This window comes from Chrysemys picta, chromosome 3 (assembly GCF_011386835.1).
Source record: "Chrysemys picta bellii isolate R12L10 chromosome 3, ASM1138683v2, whole genome shotgun sequence".
Classification (NCBI taxonomy): domain Eukaryota; kingdom Metazoa; phylum Chordata; order Testudines; family Emydidae; genus Chrysemys; species Chrysemys picta.
Window position 1 is genome coordinate 75,282,104 of NC_088793.1, and position 27,099 is coordinate 75,309,202.

Below are 27,099 nucleotides of genomic sequence, written 5' to 3' on the forward strand. Positions count from 1 at the left end.
CCCTACTTGCTCCTGCTCAAAACAATATTGGATAGGGAACCTCGCAACATGAGAATTGTGCAAAAGTACACATTGCTGAAGGCATCCTCCTCTCTTCATGTTACCATGTGAGAAGATGTGATGCCCTTCCATACTAGGCTTATATCTCTAGAATTTCCCATCATACCTACTACTGGTGACACTGCTCTACAGTCAAAATGCTTCTGAAATAAATGTAGTCAAACTTTACTAATTCTGGGTCACTGAGAATGAAAATGATGCTTAAAATTGTTGATTGGCTCTAGTTTTCAAGATATGCTATTGGGTCAGTATATACGACCCTGGACTTGGGAATGGCGGAGGATAAGTGAGTTATAAAGGGAAGGGATCTCAATTTAAACCAGAAATGACTAAAATACATCTTTGACTGGATCTATGAATAAATCTATGACTGGGTTTGGACAGTACTTGCTTTTTAGGCAAAACAATGAATGATGCAATCTGAAGCTGGTATTGCGTCATACATGATATGAATTGCATCATGTTATTCCTAGAAGTCATGGATGATGCAATCATAATGAAGCTTACATCACTCTGTTGAACAAATTGCCCTAGATCAGCTCTAGAAATCATACAGTGTCATGCTCTCTTATTTGTCAGTGTTTGATTTTGCAAAGGGACACATTTCTGTTTAGCCAAAGTGAGCAGAGATGCCTCGTACTTGTGTGAACAGTGCAAATAACTTCTGCTATGTTTGTGGTGAAGTGACTTTTGCATCACAAAAGCGCAGTATAACCACTATGGTTAAGAAAGCCTATCACCTTTATTTTGGCTGCAAAATTGGAGATCAGGACAAGAGGTGGGCCCCACACATATGCTGCAACACTTGTGCAACAAATCTTCGCCAGTGGTTGAACAGGAAAAGGAAATCTATGCCTTTTGCAGTGCCAATGATTTGGAGAGAGCCAACAGATCATACCAGCAATTGTTACTTCTGCATGGTGCCTCCAGTTGGGAAAGGTGTGTTAAAGAAGAAAAAGTGGACTGTGCATTATCCAAACATTCCATCAGCTATACGCCCAGTAACCCACGGAGAAGGACTGCCGGTTCCTGATGCACCAGAATCATTCTCACTTGAGTCAGACGAGGAAGAGGAAGAGGATGAAACTTCTGGTCCTGAACCATCAATGTCACAGGACCCACATTTTCTCCCATCCTCCTCCTCTGAACCACACCTCCTAACACAAGGTGAACTGAATGACCTTGTCAGGGATTTGGAACTACCCAAGAGTAAGGCAGAACTGTTGGGCTCCAGACTACAGCAGTGGAATCTCCTGGCAGGTGATGTTAGGGTTTTCATGTTCCGTGAGCGTCAAAAGGATCTTGTCCCATTCTTCTTCACGGAAGGTGATCTTGTAGCCTGGAACAACATCGATGGCGTGATGGCAGCCCTCAACATCGTTCACGATCCGGATGAGTGGAGACTGTTCATTGATTCATCAAAGACGAGTCTTAAAGCTGCTTTACTGCATAATGGCAATGTTTTGCCATCAATTCCAGTTGGTCATGCAGTCCATATGAAGGAAACCTATGACAACATGAAACAACTTTTGAGGTGCATAAACTATGACCAACATCAGTGGCAGCTTTGTGGTGATTTGAAGGTTGTTGCTCTCTTGCTTGGTCTGCAGACTGGAAACATAAAGTACTGCTGTTTTCTCTGTGAATGGGATAGTCGTGCAAGAGATTCCCACTACATCAAGAAAGATTGGCCACTCTGACAGTCATTGGAGCCTGGAAGGAAAAGTGTTCAGCATCCACCACTTGTTGAATCAAGGAAGATTTTGTTACCACCCTTACACATCAAGCTGGGTCTGATGAAGAACTTTGCAAGGCCATTGACAAAACACAAGCAGCTTTCAAGTATCTCCGTGGAAAATTTCCAAGGTTAAGTGAAGCTAAGATAAAGGAAGGTGTCTTTGTTGGTCCTCAGATTCGTGAACTTCTTCGAGATGATGCATTTGACCATGCACTGCGTGGCAAGGAAAAGACGGCATGGAAAGCCTTCCAGTTAGTGGCAATAAATTTTCTCGGAAACAACAAGGCAGACAACTACAGGTTGTTGGTGGAAAATCTCCTCAAGGCATACAAAAGCCTTGGTTGCAACATGTCACTAAAGATACATTTTTTGCACTCTCATCTAGAATTTTTTCCACCGAACTGCGGAGCAGTGAGCGACGAGCACGGCGAGCGATTTCAGCAGGACATTGCAACAATGGAGAAACGCTATCAGGGCAAATGGAGCCCATCAATGCTTGCAGACTATTGCTGGACAGTGACAAAAGATGCTCCATTTAATGAATACAAGAGACAAGCCAAGAAGTGCCGAGTAGACACTGAATAGGACTAAACTATGTACATAATAGTTTTTTGCCTTTTGTTTCATAATACATTTTATTTATATAACTCTTTTGCTGATTTTTAAAGTGTTACATAAACAGGACAGGTGAAATATTATCATGTAAAGCAACCATAAACACATGAAAAGACCTAGGTTTACAGTTTATGATTAAAACTCTACTATCTATACAATATACATAGACATAAAATGTAAAAACTTAAATATCTTAGAAACAGTAGCCATCAGTTGTTTTAATTGTCATATTTGAATTCAGCACATCAAAATACATAATAAATAGCACATTTTATCTCTAAAGCAGACGACTTCTCAAAAGTTGTAGACCAGTGTGACAGCAAAAGCAGGAGCACTCGTGACACCAAGGCATCAGAAGTCGATGGCATTACAAGCACTCTGTTGTGTAGAACTGCTCTGAGCTTAGACTATGAGCAGCTGCCTAGAACCCTGTTTATACTAGTGCTGCCAGTGTTTCACCTCTTGTGTAAAGGAATCAGTGGTAGCAAAAACTCCCCATGTAAGCACCCCTACATTAAATGGAATAGAAATTCATTTCCCCTAAGAACAGATTCCTTTCTATGAATATGGACAAGGCTTTGTCTACACTGGCATTTTCCTTGAAATCTCCCACCATTGCACTTCTACTGGTGTTAGCGATAGTAGGAGCTTTGGGCCTTGTCTACATGAGAAAGCTGTACCAGTCTGGAAACTAATTTATTCAACTGTTCAATCCCCTTGAATGAACACCCTTATTTAAGAGTGCCTTATATAAATCTGTTACAGACTTAAGCTGAATAGACATAAGATATAGATAGATAGATAGATAGATAGATAGATAGATAGATAGATAGATAGATAGATAGATAGATAGATATACACACACACACAGATTCAGTTACACTGGTATATTGGTACATTTTTCTCCCATAGAAAAGACTTTAGGTTAGACAGGGACCAAGCTATATATGGCATTTTTACCTCTCTTGGTCATAACTTATGCCAAGCAGGATTACACAGTATGATCATAAAAATTCTTGCACCCTGACTACATTAGCATTCCACAGAAAAGCCCTAACCTGGTATTTTAAAAGCTGTTTCTCATTAAGATTTTAAGACCTACACAGAAAAATACATATAACACAGAAAGACAGAAAGTGCTCTCCAATAATACCTCCTTGGTTGTATATATAGCACACACCACTTTTCACACTTCATGGAACCTAAGAAAAAGCTATGTAAATAACTTACACACACAAACTTTACTGCCAGATATAAAGCAGAAGTTAAAACATTTTATAAATCAAATTCCAGTCTCAGGTATATTCTCTTCACATACATGAATTAATTTCCCACTTCACTAAGGCTTCTTTTCTGTAAATATCAGGTCCAGATACGGGTAGCCTATTGCACATGGAGCACCTTTGCTGCTCAGTGGCCAGAATCTCAAAGTACCCATCAGTACAAAATAGGAATACATACAAGAACACTGCATATTGTAGCAGTAGACACTTCATCAAGTGTGTACTGCTAAAACTACATTTCAATACAACTTTTAGAATACTATAACATACACATTTTCATCTGTTAACACTAGTCATTACAAAATAGTTTTTAATCTTAAATGAGACAAAGTATAAGGCCATTGCAGAGAAACATAATGAATTACTTTCATCGGTCTTTATGGCTGAAGATGTGAGGGAGATTTCCAAACCCGAGCCATTCTTTTTAGGTGACAAATCTGAGGAACTGTCCCAGATTGAGATGTCATTAGAGAAGGTTTTGGAACAAACTGATAAACTAAACAGTAATAAGTCACCAGGACCAGCTGGTATTTACCCAAGAGTTCTGAAGGAACTCAAATGTGAAATTGCAGAACTACTAACTGTAGTCTGTAACCTATCATTTAAATCAGCTTTTGTACCAAATGACTGGAAGATAGCTAATGTGATGCCAATTTTTAAAAAGGGCTCCAGAGGTGATCCCGGCAATTACCGGCTGGTAAGCCTGATTTCAATACCGGGAAAACTGGTTGAAACTATAGTAAAGAACAAAATTGTCATGCACATAGATGAACATAATTTGTTGGGGAAGAGGCAACATGGTTTTTGTAAAGGGAAATCATACCTCACCAATCTACTAGAATTCTTTGAGGGGGTCAACAAGCATGTGGAAAAGGGGGATCCAGTGGATATAGTGTTCTTAGATTTTGAGAAAGCCTTTAACAAGGTCCCTCACCAAAGGCTCTTAAGTGAGCTAAACTATCATGGGATAACAGGCAAGGTCCTCTTATGGATTGGTAACTGGTTAAGATAGGAAACAAAGGATAGGAATAAATTATCAGTTTTCAGAATGGAGAGAGGTAAACAGTGATGTCCCCTAGGGGTCTATACTGCACCTATTCCTATTCAACATATTCATAAATGATCAGGGAAAAGGGGGTAAACAGTGAAGTGGCAAAAATTTCAGATGATACAAAACTACTCAAGATAGTCAAGTCCCAGGCAGACTCCGAAGAGCTACAAAAGGATCTCTCATAACTGGGTGACTTGGCAACAAATGGCAGATGAAATTCAATGTTGATAAATGCAAAGTAATGCACACTGGAAAACATAATCCCAACGATACATACAAAATGATGGGGTCTAAATTAGCTGTTACCACTCAAGAAAGAAATCTTGGAGTCATTGTGGATAGTTCTCTGAAAACATCCACTCAATGTGCAGCGGCAGTCAAAAAAGCTAACAGAATGTTGGGAATCATTAAGAAAGGGATAGATAATAAGACAGAAAGTATCATATTGCCTGTATATAAATCCATGGTATGCCCACATCTGGAATACTGTGTGCAGATGTGGTCGCCCCATCTCAAAAAAAAATATTGAAATTGGAAAAGTTTCAGAAAAGGGCAACAAAAATTATTAGAGGTATGGAATGGCTGCCATATGAGGAGAGATTAATAAGTCCAGGACTTTTCAGCTTGGAAAAGAGACAACTAAGGGGGGATATGATAGAGGTCTTTAAAATCATGACTGGTGTGGAGAAAGTAAATAAGGAAGTGTAATTTATTTGTTCTCATAACACAACAACTAAGGGGCACCAAATGAAATTAATACGCAGCAGATTTAAAACAAACAAAAGGAAGAATTTTTTTACACAATGCACAGTCAACCTGTGGAACTCCTTGTAAGAGGATGTTGCGAAGGCCAAGACTATAACAGGATTTAAAAATGAACTAGATAAGTTCATGGAGGCTATTAGCCAGGATGGACAGGGATGGTGCCCCTAGCTTCTGTTTGCCAGAAGCTGGGAATGGGTGACAGGATGGATCACCTGATGATTACCTGTTCTGTTCAGTCCCTCTGGGGCACCTGGCATTGGCCACTGTCGGAAGACAGGATACTGGACTAGATGGACCTTTGGTCTGCCCCAGTATGGCCGTTCTTATGTTCTTAAAGTAAAACATTTAGCATAAATAAAGAGCAGTCTTGTCATCCTTTTTATAATTTTAAGAACATGTTTTCACTAGGGCTGTCAATTAATCACAGTTAACTCACGCGATTACCTCAAAAAATTAATCGTGATTAACTGCACTTATAACAATAGAATACCAATTGAAATGTATTAAATATTTTTGAATGTTTTTCTATATTTTCAATATTGATTTCAATTACAACACAGAATACAAAGTGCACAGTGCTCACTTTATATTATTTTTTATTACAAATACATGCACTGTAAAAATGATAAAAGAAATAGTATTTTTGAATTCACCTCATGCAAGTACTGAAGTGCAATCTCTTTATCGTGAAAGTGTAACTTACAAATGCAGATTTTTTTTGGTTACATAACTGCACTCAAAAACCACACCGGGTAAAACTTTAGAGCCTACAAGTCCACTCAGTCCTTAAAGACGATAAAGTCATTGCGGAGAAACTAAATGGATTCTTTGCTTCAGTCTTCACGGCTGAGGATGTTAGGGAGATTCCCAAACCTGAGCTGGCTTTTATAGGTGACAAATCTGAGGAACTGTCACGGATTGAAGTGTCACGAGAGGAGGTTTTGGAATTAATTGATAAACTTAACATTAACAAGTCACTGGGACCAGATGGCATTCACCCAAGAGTTCTGAAAGAACTCAAATATGAAGTTGCAGAACTGTTAACTAAGGTTTGTAACCTGTCCTTTAAATCAGCTTCTGTACCCAATGACTGGAAGTTAGCTAATGTAACGCCAATATTTAAAAAGGGCTCTAGAGGTGATCCCGGCAATTACAGACCGGTAAGTCTAACGTCTGTACCAGGCAAATTAGTCGAAACAATAGTTAAGAATAAAATTGTTCGACACATAGAAAAACAAACTATTGAGCAATAGTCAACATGGTTTCTGTAAAGGGAAATCATGTCTTACTAATCTATTAGAATTCTTTGAAGGGGTCAACGAACATGTGGACAAGGGGGATCCAGTGGAGATAGTGTATTTAGATTTCCAGAAAGCCTTTGACAAGGTCCCTCATCAAAGGCTCTTATGTAAATTAAGCTGCCATGGGATAAAAGGGAAGGTCCTTTTATGGATTGAGAACTGGTTAAAAGACAGGGAACAAAGGTTAGGAATTAATGGTAAATTCTCAGAATGGAGAGGGGTAACTAGTGGTGTTCCCCAAGGGTCAGTCCTCGGACCGATCCTATTCAACTTATTCATAAATGATCTGGAGAAAGGGGTAAACAGTGAGGTGGCAAAGTTTGCAGAGGATACTAAACTGCTCAAGATAGTTAAGACCAAAGCACTGTGAAGAACTTCAAAAAGATCTCACAAAACTAAGTGATTGGGCAACAAAATGGCAAATTAAATTTAATGTGGGTAAATGTAAAGTAATGCACATTGGAAAAAACAACCCCAACTATACATACAATATGATGGGGGCTAATTTAGCTACAACAAGTCAGGAAAAAGATCTTGGAGTCATCGTGGATAGTTCTCTGAAAATGTCCACGCAGTGTGCAGAGGTGGTCAAAAAAGCAAACAGGATGTTAGGAATCATTAAAAAGGGGATAGAAAATAAGACTGAGAATATATTATTGCCCTTATATAAATCGATGGTACACCCTCATCTCGAATACTTGCGTACAGATGTGGTCTCCTCATCTCAAAAAAGATATACTGGCACTAGAAAAGGTTCAGAAAAGGGCAACTAAAATTATTAGGGTTTTGGAGAGGGTCCCATATGAGGAGAGATTAAAGAGGCTAGGACTCTTCAGCTTGGAAAAGAGGAGACTCAGGGGGGATATGATAGAGGTATATAAAATCATGAGTGATGTGGAGAAAGTGGATAAGGAAAAGTTATTTACTTATTCCCATAATACAAGAACTTGGGGTCATCAAATGAAATTAATAGGCAGCAGGTTTAAAACAAATAAAAGGAAGTTCTTCACGCAGCGCAGTCAACTTCTGGGACTCCTTACCTGAGGAGGTTGTGAAGGCTAGGACTATAACAGAGTTTAAAAGAGAACTGGATAAATTCATGGTGGTTAAGTCCATTGATGGCTATTAGCCAGGACAGGTAAAGAATGGTGTCCCTAGCCTCTGTCTGTCAGAGGGTGGAGATGGATGGCACGAGAGAGATCACTTGATCACTGCCTGTTAGGTTCACTCCCTCTGGGACCCCTGGCATTGGCCACTGTCGGTAGACAGGATACTGGGCTAGATGGACCTTTGGTCTGACCCGGTACGGCCTTTCTTATGTACTTCTTATGTACTTATTCTGCCAATTGCGAAGACAAACAAGTTTGTTTACATTGATGGGAGATACTGCGGTCTGCTTCTTATTTACAACGTCACCTGAAAGTGAGAACAGGCGTTCGCACAGGACTTTTGTAGCTGGCATTGCAAGGTATTGACATACCAGATACGCTAAACATTGATATGCCCCTTCATGCTTCGGCCACCATTCCAGAGGACATGCTTCCATGCTGATGATGCTTGTTAAAAAAATAATGCGTCAATTACATTTGTGACTGTACTCCTGGGGGGGAGAATTGTATGTCTCCTGCTCTGTTTTACCTGCATTCTGCCATATATTTCATGTTATGCAATCTCAGATGATGACCCAGCACATGTTCATTTTTGAACACTTTCACAGCAGATTTGACAAAACGCAAAGAAGGTACTGATGCGAGATTTCTAAAAATAGCTACAGCACTCGACCCAAGGTTTAAGAATCTGGAGTACCGTTCAAAATTTGAGAGGGACGAGGTGTGGAGCATGCTTTTAAAAGTCTTAAAAGAGCAACACTCTGATGCAGAAACTACAGAACCCAAACCACCAAAAAGGAAAATCAACCTTCTGCTGTTGGCATCTGAGTCAGATGATAAAAATGAACATGCATCAGTCCGCTCGTTATCGAGCAGAACCCATCATCAGCATGGATGCAAGTCCTCTGGAATGGTGTGTCAAGGCTGCTTCCCCACTTTGAACTTTAGGGTACAAATGTGGGGGCCTGCATGAAAACTTCTAAGCTTAACTACCAGCTTAGGTCTGGTCCACTGCCACCATCCCAAAGCTAATTCCCTTCCCTGGGTAGCCTTGAGAGACCTTCACCAATTCCCTGGTGAATACAGATCCAAACCCCTTGGATCTTAAAACAAGGAGAAATTAACCATGCCCCCTTCTTTCTCCCACCAACTCCTGGTGAATACAGATCCAACCCCCTTGGATCTAAAACAAGGAGAAATTAACCATTCCCCCTCCTTCCTTTCACCAACTCCTGGTGAATACAGATCCAACCCCCTTGGATCTAAAAACAAGGAAAAAATCAATCAGGTTCTTAAAAAGAAGGCTTTTAATTAAAGAAAAAGGTAAAAATTATCTCTGTAAAATTAGTATGGAAAATAACTTTACAGGGTAATCAAACTTAAAGACCTCAGAGGACCTCCCTCTAGCCTCAGGTTCAAAGTATAGCAAACAAAGATAAACACTCTAGTAAAAGGTACAAGTTGAGAAAACAAAGTAAAACTAAGACGCCTTGCCTGGCTTTTTACTTACAAGTTTGAAATATGAGAGACTTGTTTAGAAAGATGGGGAGAACCTGGATTGATGGCTGGTCCCTCTCAGTCCCAAGAGCGAACGACTCCCAAACAAGGAGCACAAACAAAAGCCTTCCCCCCCCCCCCAAGATTTGAAAGTATTTTGTCCCCTTATTGGTTCTTTGGGTCAGATGCCAGCCAGGTTACCTGAGCTTCTTATAACCCTTTACAGGGAAAAGGATTTTGGAGTCTCTGGCCAGGAGGGATTTTATAGTTCTGTACACAGGACAGCTGTTACCCTTCCCTTTATAGTTATGAAATGGTGGTTGAAGCATAAAGGGACATATGAATCTTTAGCACATCTGGCACATAAATATCTTGCAACGCCAGCTACAACAGTGTCATGTGAATGTCTGCTCTCACTTTCAGGTGACATTGTAAACAAGAAGCAGGCAGCATTATCTTCTGCAAATTGTAACCAAGAAGTAGGACTGAGTGGACTCGTAGGCTCTAAAGTTTTACACGGTTTTATTTTTGAATGCAGGTTTTTTGTTTTTTTACAGATAATTCTACATGTGTAAGTTCAACTTTCATGATAGAGATTGCAGTACAGTACTTGTATGAGATGAATTGAAAAATAATTGTTTTTTACAGCGCAAATATTTGTAATAAAAAGTAAATATAAAGTGAGCACTGTACACTTTGTATTGTGTTATAATTTACTACATTTTCAAATATAGTAATTTAAACATCCACAAATATTTAAAATTAATGGTATTCTATTGTTGTTTAACAGCGCGATTAATTTTTTTAATCGCTTGATAGCCCTAGTTTTCACGTAGCTCAGAAGCTTCAAGTTAAATGGTTCCTTATCACAATTTTCCCTCTCAAACACATGGACTCACACTGGTTTGTTGTAGGTTTGCTCATGCATGCTAGGCTTCTGGCACTATTTTTTGTTTTTCTGATTATTATTATTTAAGGTGAACAGCAATTAATAGACTAATGCTGCAAGCTGCTTAATGTCCCAGAACTCTTCAGAGGATATTTCAGTGCAAGCAGCAGCATCCCAAGGGAGGAAAGCCAGAAGGTATATCCACAGGTAGCATACATATAAGCAGTACATATATGAAGAGAGAGATTTAATTCATATTTCTGCTTCACATCATCTAGTCCACAGGATTCATGATCCAACCAAATTACTTTTCTGAGTAAGGCAGCTTTTGTCATAGGAGTTAGAGGTGAGGGAGGTCAATGCCAGTAGTACAGGGTTTTAAGTAACTGATGCTGGTACAGATTGGCAGAAAATGAAGGAAGTGGAAAGACAAGTTTGCATCCTCCTCTACTAATCTCCAAAAAACAATGCGAGAAAAAAAAATCCTTATTGAACCATTGACAATCATTCACAATTGTGTGAAGTTAAAACCCTTGTTTCACTCAGCTCTCTTTGTGGGTTGTTTGCCTGCTAGTCACTTTTCCTCCATTAACAGACAAGCAAGTTCATTTGCTCTTTTGTATTTGTGCAGCTTTTTCTACTCTTTTAAAAGGTCAAGTTTTCTTTAAACATGCAGATGCAAATTAGTATTTCTCTCCAGAGATGACATCCTTCCAAAGAGATTGGGGGGGGGGGGAGGGGAGTGGTGCAGAAAAGAATATGAGGGAAGTATTTTATAGCAAGTGAAGGGTAAAGCTCAGTGCTATAGATGTGCGTATTCTCAAGTTACAGAACTTGAGAGCTGCTGTCCAAAAATAAGTGTTCACTATTTTATCTATCAAATCTTTGTTACATACATGAATACACACATCTACACATGAGTATACATACCCCCTTACTATTTTGGGATGTTAAAAAGTTTAGGAATATCTTCACGGCTTTTCAACTTTTCTTCTAACCCTCTATCAAAACTACCAGTAGAAGGCAGCATTGATTCTGGCAGCAGTGGCTCAGCACTGCAGAGTAGTTAGGAGCTAGCTTCATTCTTCTGTCATTATATAAGCAAGATGACACTGTTCTCTAATCCAGTCAAAGCTGATAAGTACCATCAACCTGTCACTTCCTACATTTCAAATTCTAACACTGCAGCATCAAAGAGTTTTTACATTTCGATTTCTTTTGCTGGCAGCGGTCGGTAGCCTCTCATTCTCCCACGGTGTTCTAATGCAGCATTTGCACACCAGGGTTACTCCCAGCCTGAATAGCAGGTCATCCCCTACTCACTGAGCTCATCTGTGGCCCATGTGCTAGGCAATTTAGATCCAATCAGCCCTTATTTAGCTCAAGAGTAATGAGCAGCATAGTGACACAGACTTAAGCCTGACCCTCAGGACACTGCTCATCAAGCAGTAAAACTGTGACAAAATCATTCATCTTCCACCCGCTGGCAAGAAATAATACTCGCACTCACTGTATTACTTTTCAAGATATAAAAAAAAAAAAAAGTCCTGAATTTTCATGATGTGAGACATTAATTTGCAGAAAGCTGAATTCCCTTAAACCCCCCTGTTGCTATGAGCTCACCAGGGGGAAATAGGCCTTAGGAGACTGAAATGGAATAAAGAAAATTGCTTCAGCTTTCTTTTCATTTTAAATAAGCCTTAAATCTGACAAGAGATATCCTAAAGAGAGAAGAAATATATATCTTGTAAGGTAAAGAAGAAACAATCAAAATTAAGAGATTTAAATGCTACTTGCATTTAATATTTTTATTAGCAAAAATAGTTCTTTGTTTAACAACCCCAACAAAAAATAATCTTTAAAAAAAAAAAAAAGCTTTTTTCCATACTACCTGCAAAGAATGAAAAAGGGAGAAGACAAAGAAAAGTTCATTTGCGGAAAATACAGGTTCAAAAGTGAAACGCTTCAACCAGAAAATAAATCTGCATTGATGTTCTCCAAGGAGTACATACTTTTCTAAACAACTATTGGGTCCTAAGCAGCAGATGCTCAGGGCACCTGAAAATGATTTTGCATGGGTTTTTTTTTTGCTTGTTTTTTTTTTTTAAGAAAATGTATTTGCTGGATTTTATTCTTTCACTACCGTAAGTCTTGTATTGCTGACATGTAGGCTACACACAAGTTTCTGTGAATTAGTTTTTACTAGAGAAAGTGAATGGATCGGATGAAGGATGAAGGCTTTTTGAATTTGTAGCACTTGGTAAAGAGAAGCATATTTTCATAATTAATGTTAGACAATACATCTGATTTTCCTTCACTTCAAATATTTACCATCGTTGGCATTACTTGGCTATCAACAATCAGCAGCTGGGAAAAGCAACTCTAACAGATTCTCTGACCCCAGCAATCTTTTCAGTTTATTTTAAAACTAATTCCAAGGAAGATGCTCTTCCATTACTGCACTAAAAGCTAGCTAATATGAACTTGATTTTAAGCAGTAGCTCTCTCATGATCTTCATCTACTCATTCAGAAGATGGATGCTAAATATCGGAAATAAATACTTATGAGATCCTAAAGCAAAGCTAGATAAAACAAGAGTTAAAAACAAGGATTTTCCATATACCAAACAGTGGGTATATAGCTGCAATGCACTATATGAATCTGTTGTGGAAGCAGAGAAAGAACTGACAGGAAGGGGATGCAATGCATCCCCTCTCTCTGCTTCCACACTCTTAAGCAATATTATATTCTGTACCTTATTTCATTCATTTGTATAATTATTCTGAGAGCTAAAGACATTCAATCAAAACTTCAGCTTGCGCCAGAGTTATCTTTGAAGAGCACAACACAAGAGGGCAGATCTAAGTATGCAATTTTATTTTGGAGTCAAAATGTTTCACTCATAACAACTCACACATAAAACACCTGAAACGACTTCAAGCCCAGGCAAAGCAAAAAGAGTGAGAAATGAAATTCATTTTTAATAACCAGAGCCACGCCTTGAAGTAGCATACTGACATTGAAATTAGCTATGGATAACTTACCTACACCCAGTGTTTCCAGAGCAATCTGCTAAACATTTATTAGAAACAATTTAGAAACAACACACCTTTTAGACATGCTCTGATTTCCAAAATATAAACTTGTTCAATCCCAGTGCTCTGAGGATTTTCCTTCTTGTCAGTTAATAAAAATAACTGAGATTTGAATGACTACAATCAGTTAACTGCAGAAACACTAGGATTTTTTTTTAGCCACTGGCAAAAGTTAATAAAAGAATGAGAACATTACCTTTCATACCCTCAGTTCTGCTGTGTGGCTTCACCATCATTTGTGACTACAAACTACACACCTGCAGTCATACACCAGTTGGTTATTGTTATGTATTGCAGTAGCACATCTGATATCGTGGGCCTGTTGTGCTACATGCACTATACAAACACACAGTAAAGGGCGGCCTTTGCCCCGAAGAGTTTACACTCTAAAAAGCATGACAGACCAAGGAAGGATTGCTATTTCCATTTTCCACATAGGTAACGGAGGCACAGAGAGATATTAAAATGATTTCTTCAAGGTCACAGAGGATGTTTGGCAGAGCTGGACTCTGACCCCACATCTCCTGCATTCCAATCCTGTGCTTTAGTCACAAGGTTAGCCCTTTCTCTCAAGTTCAAATAACTTTTAGGGCTTACATTCTGAAGGGAGTAACAAAGGCTCATACCCGAGACCTGCTTTTTTGTATGCATGCAGAAATGTGTGCACACAATGTGGGGGAGGGATAGCTCAGTGGTTTGAGCATTGGCCTGCTAAACTCAGGGTTATGAGCTCAATCCTTGAGGGAGCCCCTTAGGGCTCTGGGGCAAAAATCTGTCTGGGGATTGGTCTGGCTTTGAGCAGGGGATTGGACTAGATGACCTCCTGAGGTCCCTTCCAATCTTGATATTCTATGAATTACTTGATCTGTATGCACTGTTTTTTTTCCCCATACACCTTTTTTTTTTTTTTTAAATAGTCAGAATTTGGCTTAAACCTCCAAAAAATATTGATATCCCAAAAACAAAATAGTACGTTACAGTGTAAATCTCTCCACCATTTTTCCATATTCTGTTGGATCACACTAGTTTGTTTTGTTATCCTCTACCTCAGAGTTTTTCCTACTAGCACAGGGGGACTCAGGCAGAGAGTTCAATGTGGGTAGGTTAAGCCACAGGACCCAGATCAACCCACACACAAACTCAAAGGGAGCAAAAGTGATGACTCATGGTTAGCAAAACAGCACATGACTCCTTGAAAGCCACCCACCTCCCCTTCCTGCTCCTGTTGTGGCACACAATGAAGGTGGCTGCATAAGCATTTCATCTGTACAGGGCTGCAGACTCAGGCAGCAGTTCCTCCACCCTGCACTTCTCTGGTTCCATATTTTAGTACTGCTTTGTCTGGCAGCGGGCACTCTCAGCATAATGCAGCCTTCTAATGAGTGTGGGAAAGGTGAGGAGTATCAGAGCTATTAGGAAGAGAAGCAGGGGAGAGTAGGAGGGTGGGGGAGAGAATATACATACATACATACATACACACACACGAACAGAGACAAAAAAAGAATGGACAGAACAAAGGAGGATGGTGACAATGGGATCAGTATATGGTGTGAGGTAAAATGGGAGCCGAAGTTTCTAATTTTGTGCATCGTCAAGTTGCCATGATGACAGCATTCTATTTTTACCGTCTCCTTAATAATATACAAGCCAAGATTCATCCCAGTTTAAGCTAACTTTTTATGGTATAAACCAGGTCACCAGTCCCACAACAGACAAAAGTCTGCTGGGCAGGGTATGGCTGTGGTGGTGAAAGTCTCAATCCATCCTATAAGGGCCCAGTGCTGCCTGAAAAACAGGTGGCACTAGCCTGGGAAGTGGTGTTGCCAATGGGAATATTGGCTGCCCTCCAGTCCAAAGCCAGGCAAACGAAAACCCGTCCTGTGAGAGATTAGTGGAAATCGTGATTCAAGTTTACACAGGTTATACGGTATCTAGGATATTGACAAGGCATCTACCAGTGACACCAAATAGTTGTGGAAACGGGACAACTGTACATATATGTGCAAGAGGTTACAGTGCCATACTAAAGTAGCCTATGAAATTTGTGCACTGAGATTTTCTGTAACATTTCTGATTCCTGCCACCCTACCAGAGCACTAGAAATTGGCATACACATTTTCAAATCATGTAAAATTATAAAGAATCATGTGGATTACATATTATTTTATTTGGTTAGTGATTATTATCAAATCTACCTTGGGAATCAGTAGCAACAGTCTCTTATTCTAAGCAAAGAGTATTAGAATTCAGCATTTGTATTACGATAGGACAAGCACTGTTGTATCATAAACACACATCTCAGTTGTTACATGAGGCACAAAGTAAAACACAAAGATGAGATAATGAGAATACAATGCTCACCCTAAAGTGATGCATTTTGACCAAGGAGATGAAATTTTATCAAATAAAGAAATTTTAAAATATTTAAAATTCTTCTACTACATATGTCAGTGGAGGGCTTCTGCCACCAGAATGCGTTCCTTGTGCGTGGACACCAGAGCACAAGTTCAGTAAGTTTTAGGCCTCTAACTCACCCTGTTCTTTATTTTAACAGCAGGGAATGGAATTCTGTCAGATCCTGTTTTACAGACTATTTCCTCGTTAATTTTTTTTTTTTTTTAATGATGCAGGGCACTTGGATGTGTTGAGCTGGTGGGCACCATTATGAATATAAATATGCATGTTGCATGGGATTTACTTTTTTTTTTTTTTTTAGGAAAAAGGATATTTTGGCGGGGTTTAAACATGTTGACAGTGTTGTGGAAAAAAAAGGGAAAAAGGTTTGTGACCTGAAGAAGAGCTCTGTGAATCTCAAAAGCATGTCTCTTTCACCAACAGAAGCTGGTCCAATAGAAGATATTACCTCACCAACCGTGTCTCTCTAAAGCTTGTGTTAGGTATGGAATACCCCAAATAAATACAGGACGACTTCATCAGCACATTTTTAATTTAACGTACTCTACTTTTTTTTTTAACCTATATTAATTACAGCCTCACAATCCCATCCCACAATCAGTACCAAGTTCTTGTTCTGTGAGATGCACTCATGGACCAGGACCCCTTTGTGCTAAGTGCTGTACTAACAAGTATTCTGCTTGGGCATCCTAATCACCACTGATCAAAAATTAATTACTAACAAAAACATAGCCATTCCCCCTCCACACACACACTACTCATAATATTTACTATTCTTAAACCTAAAAAAAGATAGAAGAAAATATTGAATTATGTGGAAGAGCCTGCCACTTTAATACTATCTTCCACACATAGACAGGAAACTCTAGTGTTCCTATTACTTTTCTAGTGGACAGCACAATATGGAAAAGCCTAAAAAGCTTCAATTAAAAATAAAAATAAAAAAAAATAAAAAAAGATTAGAGGCAGTAGTGAAAAAAAAGGAGTATCTGCTTTCCAACTCCTATTTAAGAAAAAAAGAAAATGAGCACTCTTACAGGACCTTGTATACAAGTTTTAGCCTAGAGCAAATTTTCATAGCTATGATACAAACCCTTGAAAATAAAGGTTTATAATGGAAATGCTGACAGACCCTTAACCACAGCAGCATGAATGGCTATAATTAAAGCACAACTTTTGGCTACATCCCACTCTGCAAATGAACGATTGCCAGTTTTACAATAACCTCAAATAAAAGTAATTGGGAAACCAGAAATGTGATTCCAGAAATGCAATGAGATAAGTTAAAGGGGATTGCTAAAACTATTTGACATTCTAAGCTTTAAATAGTGAGACATTTGCTTAACATAACCAAGTCACTATTTTCATAATGCTACTTAATCAGCAATAAAGAATGCTCCTGTGAGCCATCATCTTGGGTTAGCAGAAAGTGGCATATGAAGTTATTATTTCCTAACAGCCTAGAGGGAGCCGCTTCTCTCTTTAATCAGTGATCTCACTTCCTCCCTACCTGTAAATTCTCTGTCATACAGTTATAAAACTATTACACAGTACAGTGTACAGAAAAATTACATTTATGCAAGGTCTGCTATCTTATTCCCACCTGGATTTTAAAACAGGAGCGATTGCTACAGTGAGTCATTTCATTCTTTTCAAAGTCAGAGATGCAGCCAAGAATGAGCATCATCAATCTGGTTAACCTCTGCTTGGCACACAGAGATGCAAAGAAATATAGTGGTATAGTATTCAGACTGGGCTAAGTAATTACCATTTAGTTTTTAATGTTATTTTCCTTCCATGAATGGAAGGGTGTTAATCTACTTTATTTATTTTTAGGGCACCTATTAGCATAGGAGAGAAGCTCCATCAATATTTTACATTTCTCTTGCACCTTCCACCTGAGGATATCAAAATGATTTACAAACATTAAAGTAGCTAAGTAGGTACCATCAACCCCATTTTACATATGGAGAAACTGAAGCACAGGAGGACTGGGGGCAAGACACTGATATCCTTTCTTATGTTGAGAAGTACCTTATTCCTCAAGTACTCCAATGATTTCCATGAGATTGCCTGAAGAAGGACTGTTCCACACCTTAAGCATGGAGGCAGTTGTCTGGCTTGCCAGGGGAAGGGGTATACCTCTTTAAGAGGTAGAGGACGCATCTCCCCAGGTGACCTGACTAGAAGGGTGGGGAGAGTAGGTAGGGGGGTAAGCCATGAGAGAAAAGCTCTCTCTCATATCCAGACCAAGTGGAGCAGCACCCACCCTCCCAGCCTTGGAAATGGCCTGGTGAAAGACCAGGTTTGGTCAGGATCCGCTGGGGGCACTGCACTGGCCACTCCTTTCTCAGGGACTGGGAAGGATTTTCTCCCATTGCCAGCTTGGCCAAGGCACAGTGGGAGTAAGAGGTTCACCTTCCTCACAGAGGGTAGTTTTCTCTTTTGGTTAATATACACAATATTGTTGAAGTCTCTAATGTATTCCAATATATAAACTCAGTTGAACAGAAATGAGAAAACCTTTCTAATAAATCAGCTGCACTTTATCTTTTTTCAAAGGCTGCCTGAAAAGCAGTTGACTTTGGATTTATAAGCTATTGACAGCTGCAGGCAAACTATCTAGACAGTAACAAAGTACCCCAGCTAAACAGAGATCTTACAAGCAGGTCAATTTTTTCTCACTATTCATAATGTGCATTTCTCACTGCCCCTCCTCCACAAATCTCAACCTCAAAGGTCTCATGTAGTGGCAGATCAATAACTGTCTTATTATGGCTTGCACTGGAATTATGGGGGAAATGTTTTTTCAGCCCTCCTAAAGCAGTTTTGGCTTTAAACTGCAGGACTACCTCCAAAGTGAATTAGTAGACATAAATGTTTATTGCAGGAAGGGCAATTTGGATGTTGGAAACTACACCAATAAATCAAAGCAAAATTGATTATTTAGTGATAAAATAGGATTTCCTTCTTTCCATCAGACACTTCTTGCCTCCATTTTCTGTGTTTTATTTCTAACTAGGTACTTACCTGGTGCACTGTTGCATGAATGCGTAGGTGAAAAAATATGACCGGAAAATTAGAGCAGAGTGTGCAATATATAATTAAATGTTACTAATTGAATACTGATTATAATTTTAAAAGAGGCCAAAACCCAGAGAACTTCAGTTTTGCTCACAATGCTGTCCAAGAAAATGGAAAATAAATAATTTGGCCTACAGTGGCATCAATTCATAGCAAAGAGAGATATCTGGGATCTCACACCTCAGGACTGAAACAGCAGAGAAAGATTTTCTGAACAGAGAGATTTGTGGATTGAAATTCAGAATTTAAAATGTAATTCACAATCCTGCAGAGTCACCTCTTCAGTTTTGTTCTGTTTGACAGAGAAGTGAATACATTATAGACTCACAGACTTTAAGGCCAGCAGGGACCACCACAATCATCTAGTATGACCTCCTGCACATTGCAGGCCACAGAACCTCACCCACCCAGTCTTGTAATAGACCCCTAACCTCTGGCTGAGTTACTGAAGTCCTCAGATCATGATTTAAAACCTTCAAGTTGTAGAGAATCCACCATTAACGCTAATTGAAACCGTCAAGTGACCCGTGCCCCATGCTGTAGAGAAAGGCAAATCTGCCGATCTGACCCGGGGGGAAAATTCCTTCCCAACCCCAAATATGGTGATCAGTTAGACCCTGAGCATGTGGGCAAGACCCACCAGCCAAACACGTGGGAAAGAATTTTCTGTATTAAGTCAGGAGCCCTCCCCAACTAGTGTCCCATCACCAGCCATTGGAGATATTTGCTGTTAGCAGTTGCAGATCAGCCAAATGCCATTGTAGGCAGACTCATTGTACCATCCCCTCCATAAACTTATCTAGCTCAGTCTTGAAACCAGTTAGGTTTTGTGCTCCCACTGCTCCCTTTGGAAGGCTGTTCCACAATTTCACTCCTCTGATAGTTAGAAACCATCATCTGAATTTCAAGCCTAAATTTGTTGATGGCCCATTTATATCCATTTGTTCTTGTGTTGACATTGGTGCTTACCTTAAATAATTCCTCTCCCTCCCTGGTATTTATCCCTCTAATGTATTTATAGAGAGTAATCATCTTTGGTCACATTTTTCACCTCCCCTCTGCCAGGTCAGGATTGTTCCCCTCAGCTGAGGAGATTCTGGTTTTCAGTTGGTCTATTTTGCTGTTTGATGGCTTTGGAAAGCTCCCAGTGCTCCCAAGAGGGATGGATTATTAGGGATAACTGCAGGTTATGCTAAACAAGCCAAGCTCTTTGAATCTCCTCTCATAAAGTAGGTTTTCCATTCCTTGGATGATCCTAGTAGCCCTTCTCAGCACCTGTAACGGTTTAAATTCATCTTTCTTAAACATGGGAGACCAGAATTGCACAAAGTATTCCAGATGAGGTCTCACCAGTGCCTTGTATAATGGTACTAATACTTCCCTGTCTCTACTGGAAATACCTCTCCTGATGCATCCTAGGACTGCATTAGCCTTTTTCACAGCCGCATCACATTAGTGGCTCATAGTCATCCTGTTATCAACAAATACACCCAGGTCTTTCTCTTCCTTTGTCACTTCCAACTCGTATGTTCCCAGCTTATAGAAAAAAATCTTGTTGTTAGGCCCTAAATGCATGACCTTGCATTTTGCAATATTAAATTTCATATCTTTCCTATTACGCCAGTTTACAAGATCATCCAGATCATCTTGTATGATATTCTAGTCCTCCTCTGTATTGGCAATATGACCAAACTTTGTGTCATCCACAAATTTTATTAGCATACTCAACTTTTTGTGCCAATGTTGGTAATAAAAATGTTAAATAAGATCGATCCCAAGATCGATCCCTGAGGAACTCCATTAGTAACCTCCCTCCAGCCTGACAGTTCACCTCTCAGTATGACCCGTTGTGGTCTCCCCTTTAACCAGTTCCTTATCTACCTTTCAATTCTCATAGTAATTCCCATCTTCTCCAATGTAACTAATAATTTCCCACGTCGAACCATATCAAATGCCTTACTGAAATCCAAGTAGATTAGTTCTCAAAAAAAAAAAAAACAACAACAAAAAAACAGTTGTCTTCTCAAAGAAGGAGATCAAGCTGGTCTGGCATGATCTACCTGTTGTAAAACCATGTTGTATTTTATCTCAGGGTAGGTCTATACTTACCTCCGGGTCCGGCGGTAAGCAATCGATCTTCTGGGATCGATCCTGGAAGTGCTCGCCGTCGACACCAGTACTCCTGCTCCTCGAGAGGAGTACGCGGAGTCGACGAGGGAGCCTGCCTGCCACGTCTGGACCCGCGGTAAGTTCGAACTAAGGTACTTCGACTTCAGCTACGTTATTCACGTAGCTGAAGTTGCGTATCTTAGTTCGAAGTGGGGGGTTAGTGTGGACCAGGCCTCACTTATTGCTCACCTCTATGTCCTTAACTATTTTCTCTTTCAAAATTTATTCCAAGACCTTGCATACAGTTGAGGTCAAACTAACATGCCCGTAGTTTCCGGGATCCCTTTTTTCCCCTTCCTTAAAAATAGGAACCATATTAGCAATTCTCCAGTCATAGGGTGCAACCTCCGAATTTACAGATTCATTAAAAATCCTTGCTATTAAGCTTGCAATTTCATGTGCCAGTTCCTTTAATATTCTTGGATGGAGATTATCTGGATCTCCCAATTTAGTCCCATTAAGCTGTTTGAGTCTGACTTTCACCTCAGATGTGGTCATTTTTACCTCCATATCCTCATTCCCATTAGCCACCCTGCCACTACCTCTAAGCTCTTCATTAGACTGATTAAAAATAGAGGTAAAGTATTTGTTTAGGTGTTAGGCCATGCCTAGATTATCTTTAAACTCTACCCCACCCTCAGAGGTTAGTGGTCCCACTTCTTCTTTCCTTGTTTTCTTTTTGTTTATCTGACTATAGAACCTTTCCCTATAGAAATTGCCTTTGCAAGGTCCAACTCTGCTTGACTTTTGGCAGTTCTCACTTAATCTTTACACCTTCTCACCTCCAAGAGGTAGTTTTCCTTGCTGATCAATCCCATCTTCCATTCCTTGTAGACCTTCTGCTTTCTCTTAATCACCTGGTTGAGATGCTTGCTCATCCAGGTTGGTCTGCAACCCTTCCCTATGAATTTTTCCCCTGGCTTGGGATGCAACCTTCAGATAGTTTCTGCAGCTTTGACTTAAATTCCAAGCATCCTCCACATTCAGATCCTTGAGTTCTTTGGCCCAGTCTACTTCCCTAACTAATTCCCTTAATTTTTTTAAGTTAGTCCTTTAGAAATCAAGAACCCTAGTTGCAGATCTATTTTTGATTATCCTTCTATTTAGTTTAAACTGAATTAGCTTACGATCACTCGAACCAAGGTTGTCCCCTACAACCAGTTCTTCTATGAGGTCCTCATTACTCACCAATACCAAATCTAAAATGGCTTCACCTCTTATTGGTTCAATGACTACAATTTAGTGACAAAAACAAAGCAAGATACCAGTCTGTGTTCATGATTTATCTGAATAACTTACCTGAGCCTGGACAGAACCACCTGCAGGAAGTTTAGGACCATGTTGAGTTCAGTTCCTCGACAAGCCGGGAGCAGCATACTAAATCCATCATTCAACAACTTTTCCTGGGAAAGGTTCAAGTAGCAGCTGGTCTCAAACACTTCTTGAACACCATCAATGTAAGTGGAAAGTGGTGTCCAGAGATTTTGTTTGTGTGTGTGATCATTCTTGGTGACCAAAAACTCCTTTGCCTTTTCACAGAAAGCATGTGAAAGTTTCTCAGCTAGAACGCTGATGTCCATGTTCTTCTCAATATACATCAAAAGGAAGGCAAAGTAGCCTCTCCAAATTAGAGCTCTCTGAGACGTGCTGGTGGAGGTTGGGCTAAGAAAATCCAGGAGATCCAACACCCGGCTTGCAATGTCCTCTGTCTCTGCAACAGCCGCTAACACAAGGAAAAGATTAAAGAAGTTCTGCAGCCCCACCTCTGTCAGCTCTCGCATTCTTTTCTGATGGAACTTGGAATAAATTCTACAAAATAAAAAAAATATATACAAAAAAGTTTAAATTATGTTAAAGCATATTTCTTTCCATCTCCTTGAAGAGCTGTACTAGTCCCATTTTACACCTTTACTCTAGCTCCACACACTTACTTTAAGCAATTCTTCTCTATTTTTAAATTTCTCTTCTCTCCCCCATCATTTTAACCTGTTTTAACCTGGAACAAGCTAATTCCTTCCCTTCTTTTTCCCAATCCAGGGTGCATGCCAAGGGATTTCCAACCCACGGTGAAACCTAACCTTTCTCCCCATGTCAACTACTGTTGATGCAAGCGCCTCACCTCTAGCAGAAAGATTAGATTAGCCAGTACTACTGGAACAAAGCTTTGGCTCAGATGGTTTCCTTCATACCTTTCCCCCTTTCAGAACTGAACACATCACCATCAACTTAAGCTGGTACAGAACCAGCAACCTGAATATTAAGTGGGGCCTCTCAGTTGCAGCATGTGTTACTAGTGCTCCAGGTTCCGCAATGGATGCTCACTGGTTTTCAGGTGGAGTTTAAGAAGTCTGTTTTGACTTATAAAGCTCACAATGGCTTGAGAACACCGTACATGAAAAAATACCTCTTCTCCTATGCTATACTGCCACTGCTGTGATAAGACCTTTGAGCTTCATCCCCCTTGTGATAAAAGAGGTGGGAGGGAGGTTCGGGGGCTGTTGACACAGCATTCCCTATTGACCACCTTTTTTCTTCAGAATGCTCGCCCCCTTTCCCCAAAAATCTGGAATGGCCCAAACACACTCATTTGTGTAAACTGCAACGCCCTTCCTGTTTGAGAGGGCACTGACAGAGGGTGGAGGCACTTGAGAGTGCAATTTCTATTTAGTGGGAAAGTGTGATGGGGGGCTTTAAGCTGCATTGGTCATATAACTGGTGGTCAAGTGTAGCAAGAAGAAGTGCTGCTACTTTGCATATCCCAAGCTTTCACGTAGGTGCCCTTTAACGTGGAGACTGTTAGACTGTACTCTAAAGAAATTTTACCATATTTTAAATGTTTTTCTTAAGATATGAGGGAACAAAGGACTCAGCATGGTTTGTCCAAATTTTTACTGTTTGGTGTTAAAAAATATGGTATACTCTTCACCCTCCATTTACGACCCGTTCTACGCATAATAGTTAACTTCCATAAACACTAATTTCCTCCTATCCTTTCACCTGGAAAAATAGTAGTTAGAAATGGTGTTGAGGTTTTAAAATCTAGCCACCAAAAATTATAGCAATCCCATTAATGTTGTTTAGTAGTAAATTACTACTGACAGGCATTTATGTTTTTCATGCACCAATTAATGCTTGGTTAGCTGCCGAAAACAGAGTTCATCCCAAAATCATAGCTGTAGGCTGTTAAAATTTTGTTACTTGTATAATTGACTTATTCAAGGTAGAAATGATGAATGCTGGTTGAGCAGACTTGCACATGATATTGATTATCTATTATTATTCCCCCTCTTAAATTAAGGAATTAAAAAGCAAGTTAAAATAAGAGAAATATTAAGTATAGTTTCTTTTCAATAAAGCAAATTAATTAAAATTGCTAAATAAAACAAGACACTGATTCAGCAAACTTGGTCGTGTGAGCATTTTTTAAAAACCTTAACTTTTTTGAGTATAACAAGAGAAACACAGAAATGTGATATGTATAACTTTTACCTTGTTTATCACAATACACTTTCCTTTCTGGTAATAAATGTATTGTATTCCAATAAAATCTTAATAAAGATATTGCAAAAACACCCAGAACTTAATCTAATAGTTTGCTACATCCAATAACAATACTAATCAATTTATTTGTGGTCTGAAGTGAAAATCTACTTGTTTAGAGGTTAAACCATTGTAAATGCAAGTCATTTGAAAAGTTATAGCGCATTCACTGATCAGCAGAAGCAGAAGTTGTTATTCTTCTTAAAATACAAGATTGCAAGTTGTAGCGGGGTGATTACCCGCTCCAGCCCTGAAGGAGTTGGAAAAGCCCTGCAGAGGGCAAGGGGCTGGGTAAAAAGGAGCAAAAACCCCAGCTGATTGGGGAAGTGGCTGCAGCTGGGGCCACGCCCCCACACTGAGCCACTCAGCCTTATAAGAAGGCCAGGGTAGCCAGCGCATAGGAGTCTCCCTCTGACAGGAGAGAGGGAGACAAGTCTGCCTGCAGGGAGCTCACCTGGGGACCTAGAGTGAAGCAGGGCTGGGGAAAGGCCTTGAGGGTGGGGAAGCCCTAGGCCAGTGCAACTCCCCAGGCTGCAGGGCCTGGTCCTAGGCCATATAGGTATTGGGGTTGCAGAGGGGCAGCCTGAGGGTGGGTAAAGGCAGCCAGTCCAAACCCCTTGTTGCCGGTGCTGATTGGCTGATAGACTGCAGTCTGCCCCAGGGTGTGGGGGCTAGATGGTGACTGGCAGTAGCCATGACTGAGGCAACATTGGGAGAAGGGGTGGGGGTTCCCCTGGGTGGGGAGACCCAGAGAGAAAGAGTGGGGTACTGCCAGGGGGGCAGCACCTAAGTCAAGGGCACCGGGGTCTGGGAGGGACACGGGGGCCAAAGACAGGCGGGACACCTGGCCTGCAGAGGGTGCTCTGGAGGATGGCAAGCTAATTCCTGAGACGACCAGCAGGAGGCGCCGCAGGGGAGAGTCCGCGCCTGATTACACAAGTTCATCACACACCTATATTAAATTAGAAAAACTAATGTTTCAGTTAACTATTTTTCATATGTCTTTGTACACAGCCTAATTATTCCTTTATGGTTATTGCCATATTTCAAAACTCACAAAGTAACAAAACTAAAACCTCACAAAAAAGGAAAAACTTAAAAATGGAAAAGTTGAAATGGCTATAGAAAGAAAGAAAAGGATATTATTGGAACTACTGGTATATGGCACCACAGCCTCAGAAACAACTCTGACATTATCATCAAAGGGGCTGACAAAGGAGGTGCTGTAGTCATAATGAACAGGTCAGATTATGAACAGGAGGCTGCCAGGCAACTCTCCAAGACCACATTCTACAGGCCACTATCCTCTGATCCTACTGAGGAATACCAAAAGAAACTACACCATCTGCTCAAGAAACTCCCAGCTACAGTACAGGAACAAATCTACATGGACACACCCCCAGAACCCCGACCAGGGGTATTCTATCTGCTACCCAAGATCCATAAACCCGGAAACCCTGGACGCCCCATCATCTCAGGCATTGGTACTCTGACAGCAGGATTATCTGGCTATTTGGACACTCTCCTCAGACCCTATGCTACCAGCACTCCCAGCTATCTTCGAGACACCACCGACTTCCTGAGGAAACTACAGTGCATTGACGTTCTTCCTGAAAACACCATCCTGGCCACCATGGATGTAGAAGCACTTTATACCAATATTCCACATGAGGATGGACTACAAGCTGTCAGGAACAGTATCCCTGATGAGGCCACAGCAAGCCTGGTGGCTGAGCTTTGTGACTTTGTCCTCACCCACAACCACTTCAGATTTGGGGACAACTTATACCTTCAAGTCAGTGGCACTGCTATGGGTACCCGCATGGCCCCACAGTATGCCAACATTTTTATGGCTGACTTAGAACAACGCTTCCTCAGCTCTCGTCCCCTAGTGCCCCTCCTCTACTTGCGCTACATTGATGACATCTTCATCATATGGACCCACGGAAAGGAGGCCCTTGAAGAATTCCACCTGGACTTCAACAATTTCCACCCCACCATCAACCTCAGCCTGGACCAGTCCACACAAGAGATCCACTTCCTGGACACTACAGTACAAATAAGTGATGGTCACATAAACACCACCCTATACCGGAAACCTACTGACCGCTATACGTACCTACATGCCTCCAGCTTCCATCCAAGACACATCATACGATCCATTGTCTACAGCCAAGCCCTAAGATACAACCGAATTTGCTCCAACCCCTCAGACAGAGACAAACACCTACAAGATCTTTATCAAGCATTCGTAAAACTACAATACCCACCTGGGGAAGTGAGGAAACAGACTGACAGAGCAAGACGGGTACCCAGAAATCACCTACTACAGGACAGGCCCAACAAGGACAATAACAGAACACCACTGGCCATCACATACAGCCCCCAGCTAAAACCTCTCCAGCGCATTATCCACAACCTACAACCTATCCTGGAAAATGATCCCTCACTCTCACAGACCTTGGGAGGCAGGCCAGTCCTTGCTTA

The 27,099-nt window shown here is 40.4% G+C and overlaps 1 protein-coding gene across 2 annotated transcripts in view; it reads right to left on the bottom strand.

Annotated features, from left to right (window-relative positions):
• MMS22L (MMS22 like, DNA repair protein) overlaps nucleotides 1-27,099 on the bottom strand; it is a 142,186-nt gene that overhangs the window by 63,250 nt on the left and 51,837 nt on the right. For both annotated transcript variants that reach the window (XM_005301141.4, XM_065588224.1), the window contains exon 14: nucleotides 22,372-22,881. In XM_005301141.4, coding sequence (XP_005301198.2) covers nucleotides 22,372-22,881 — 510 coding nt within the window. The remainder of the gene's footprint in view (nucleotides 1-22,371; nucleotides 22,882-27,099) is intronic.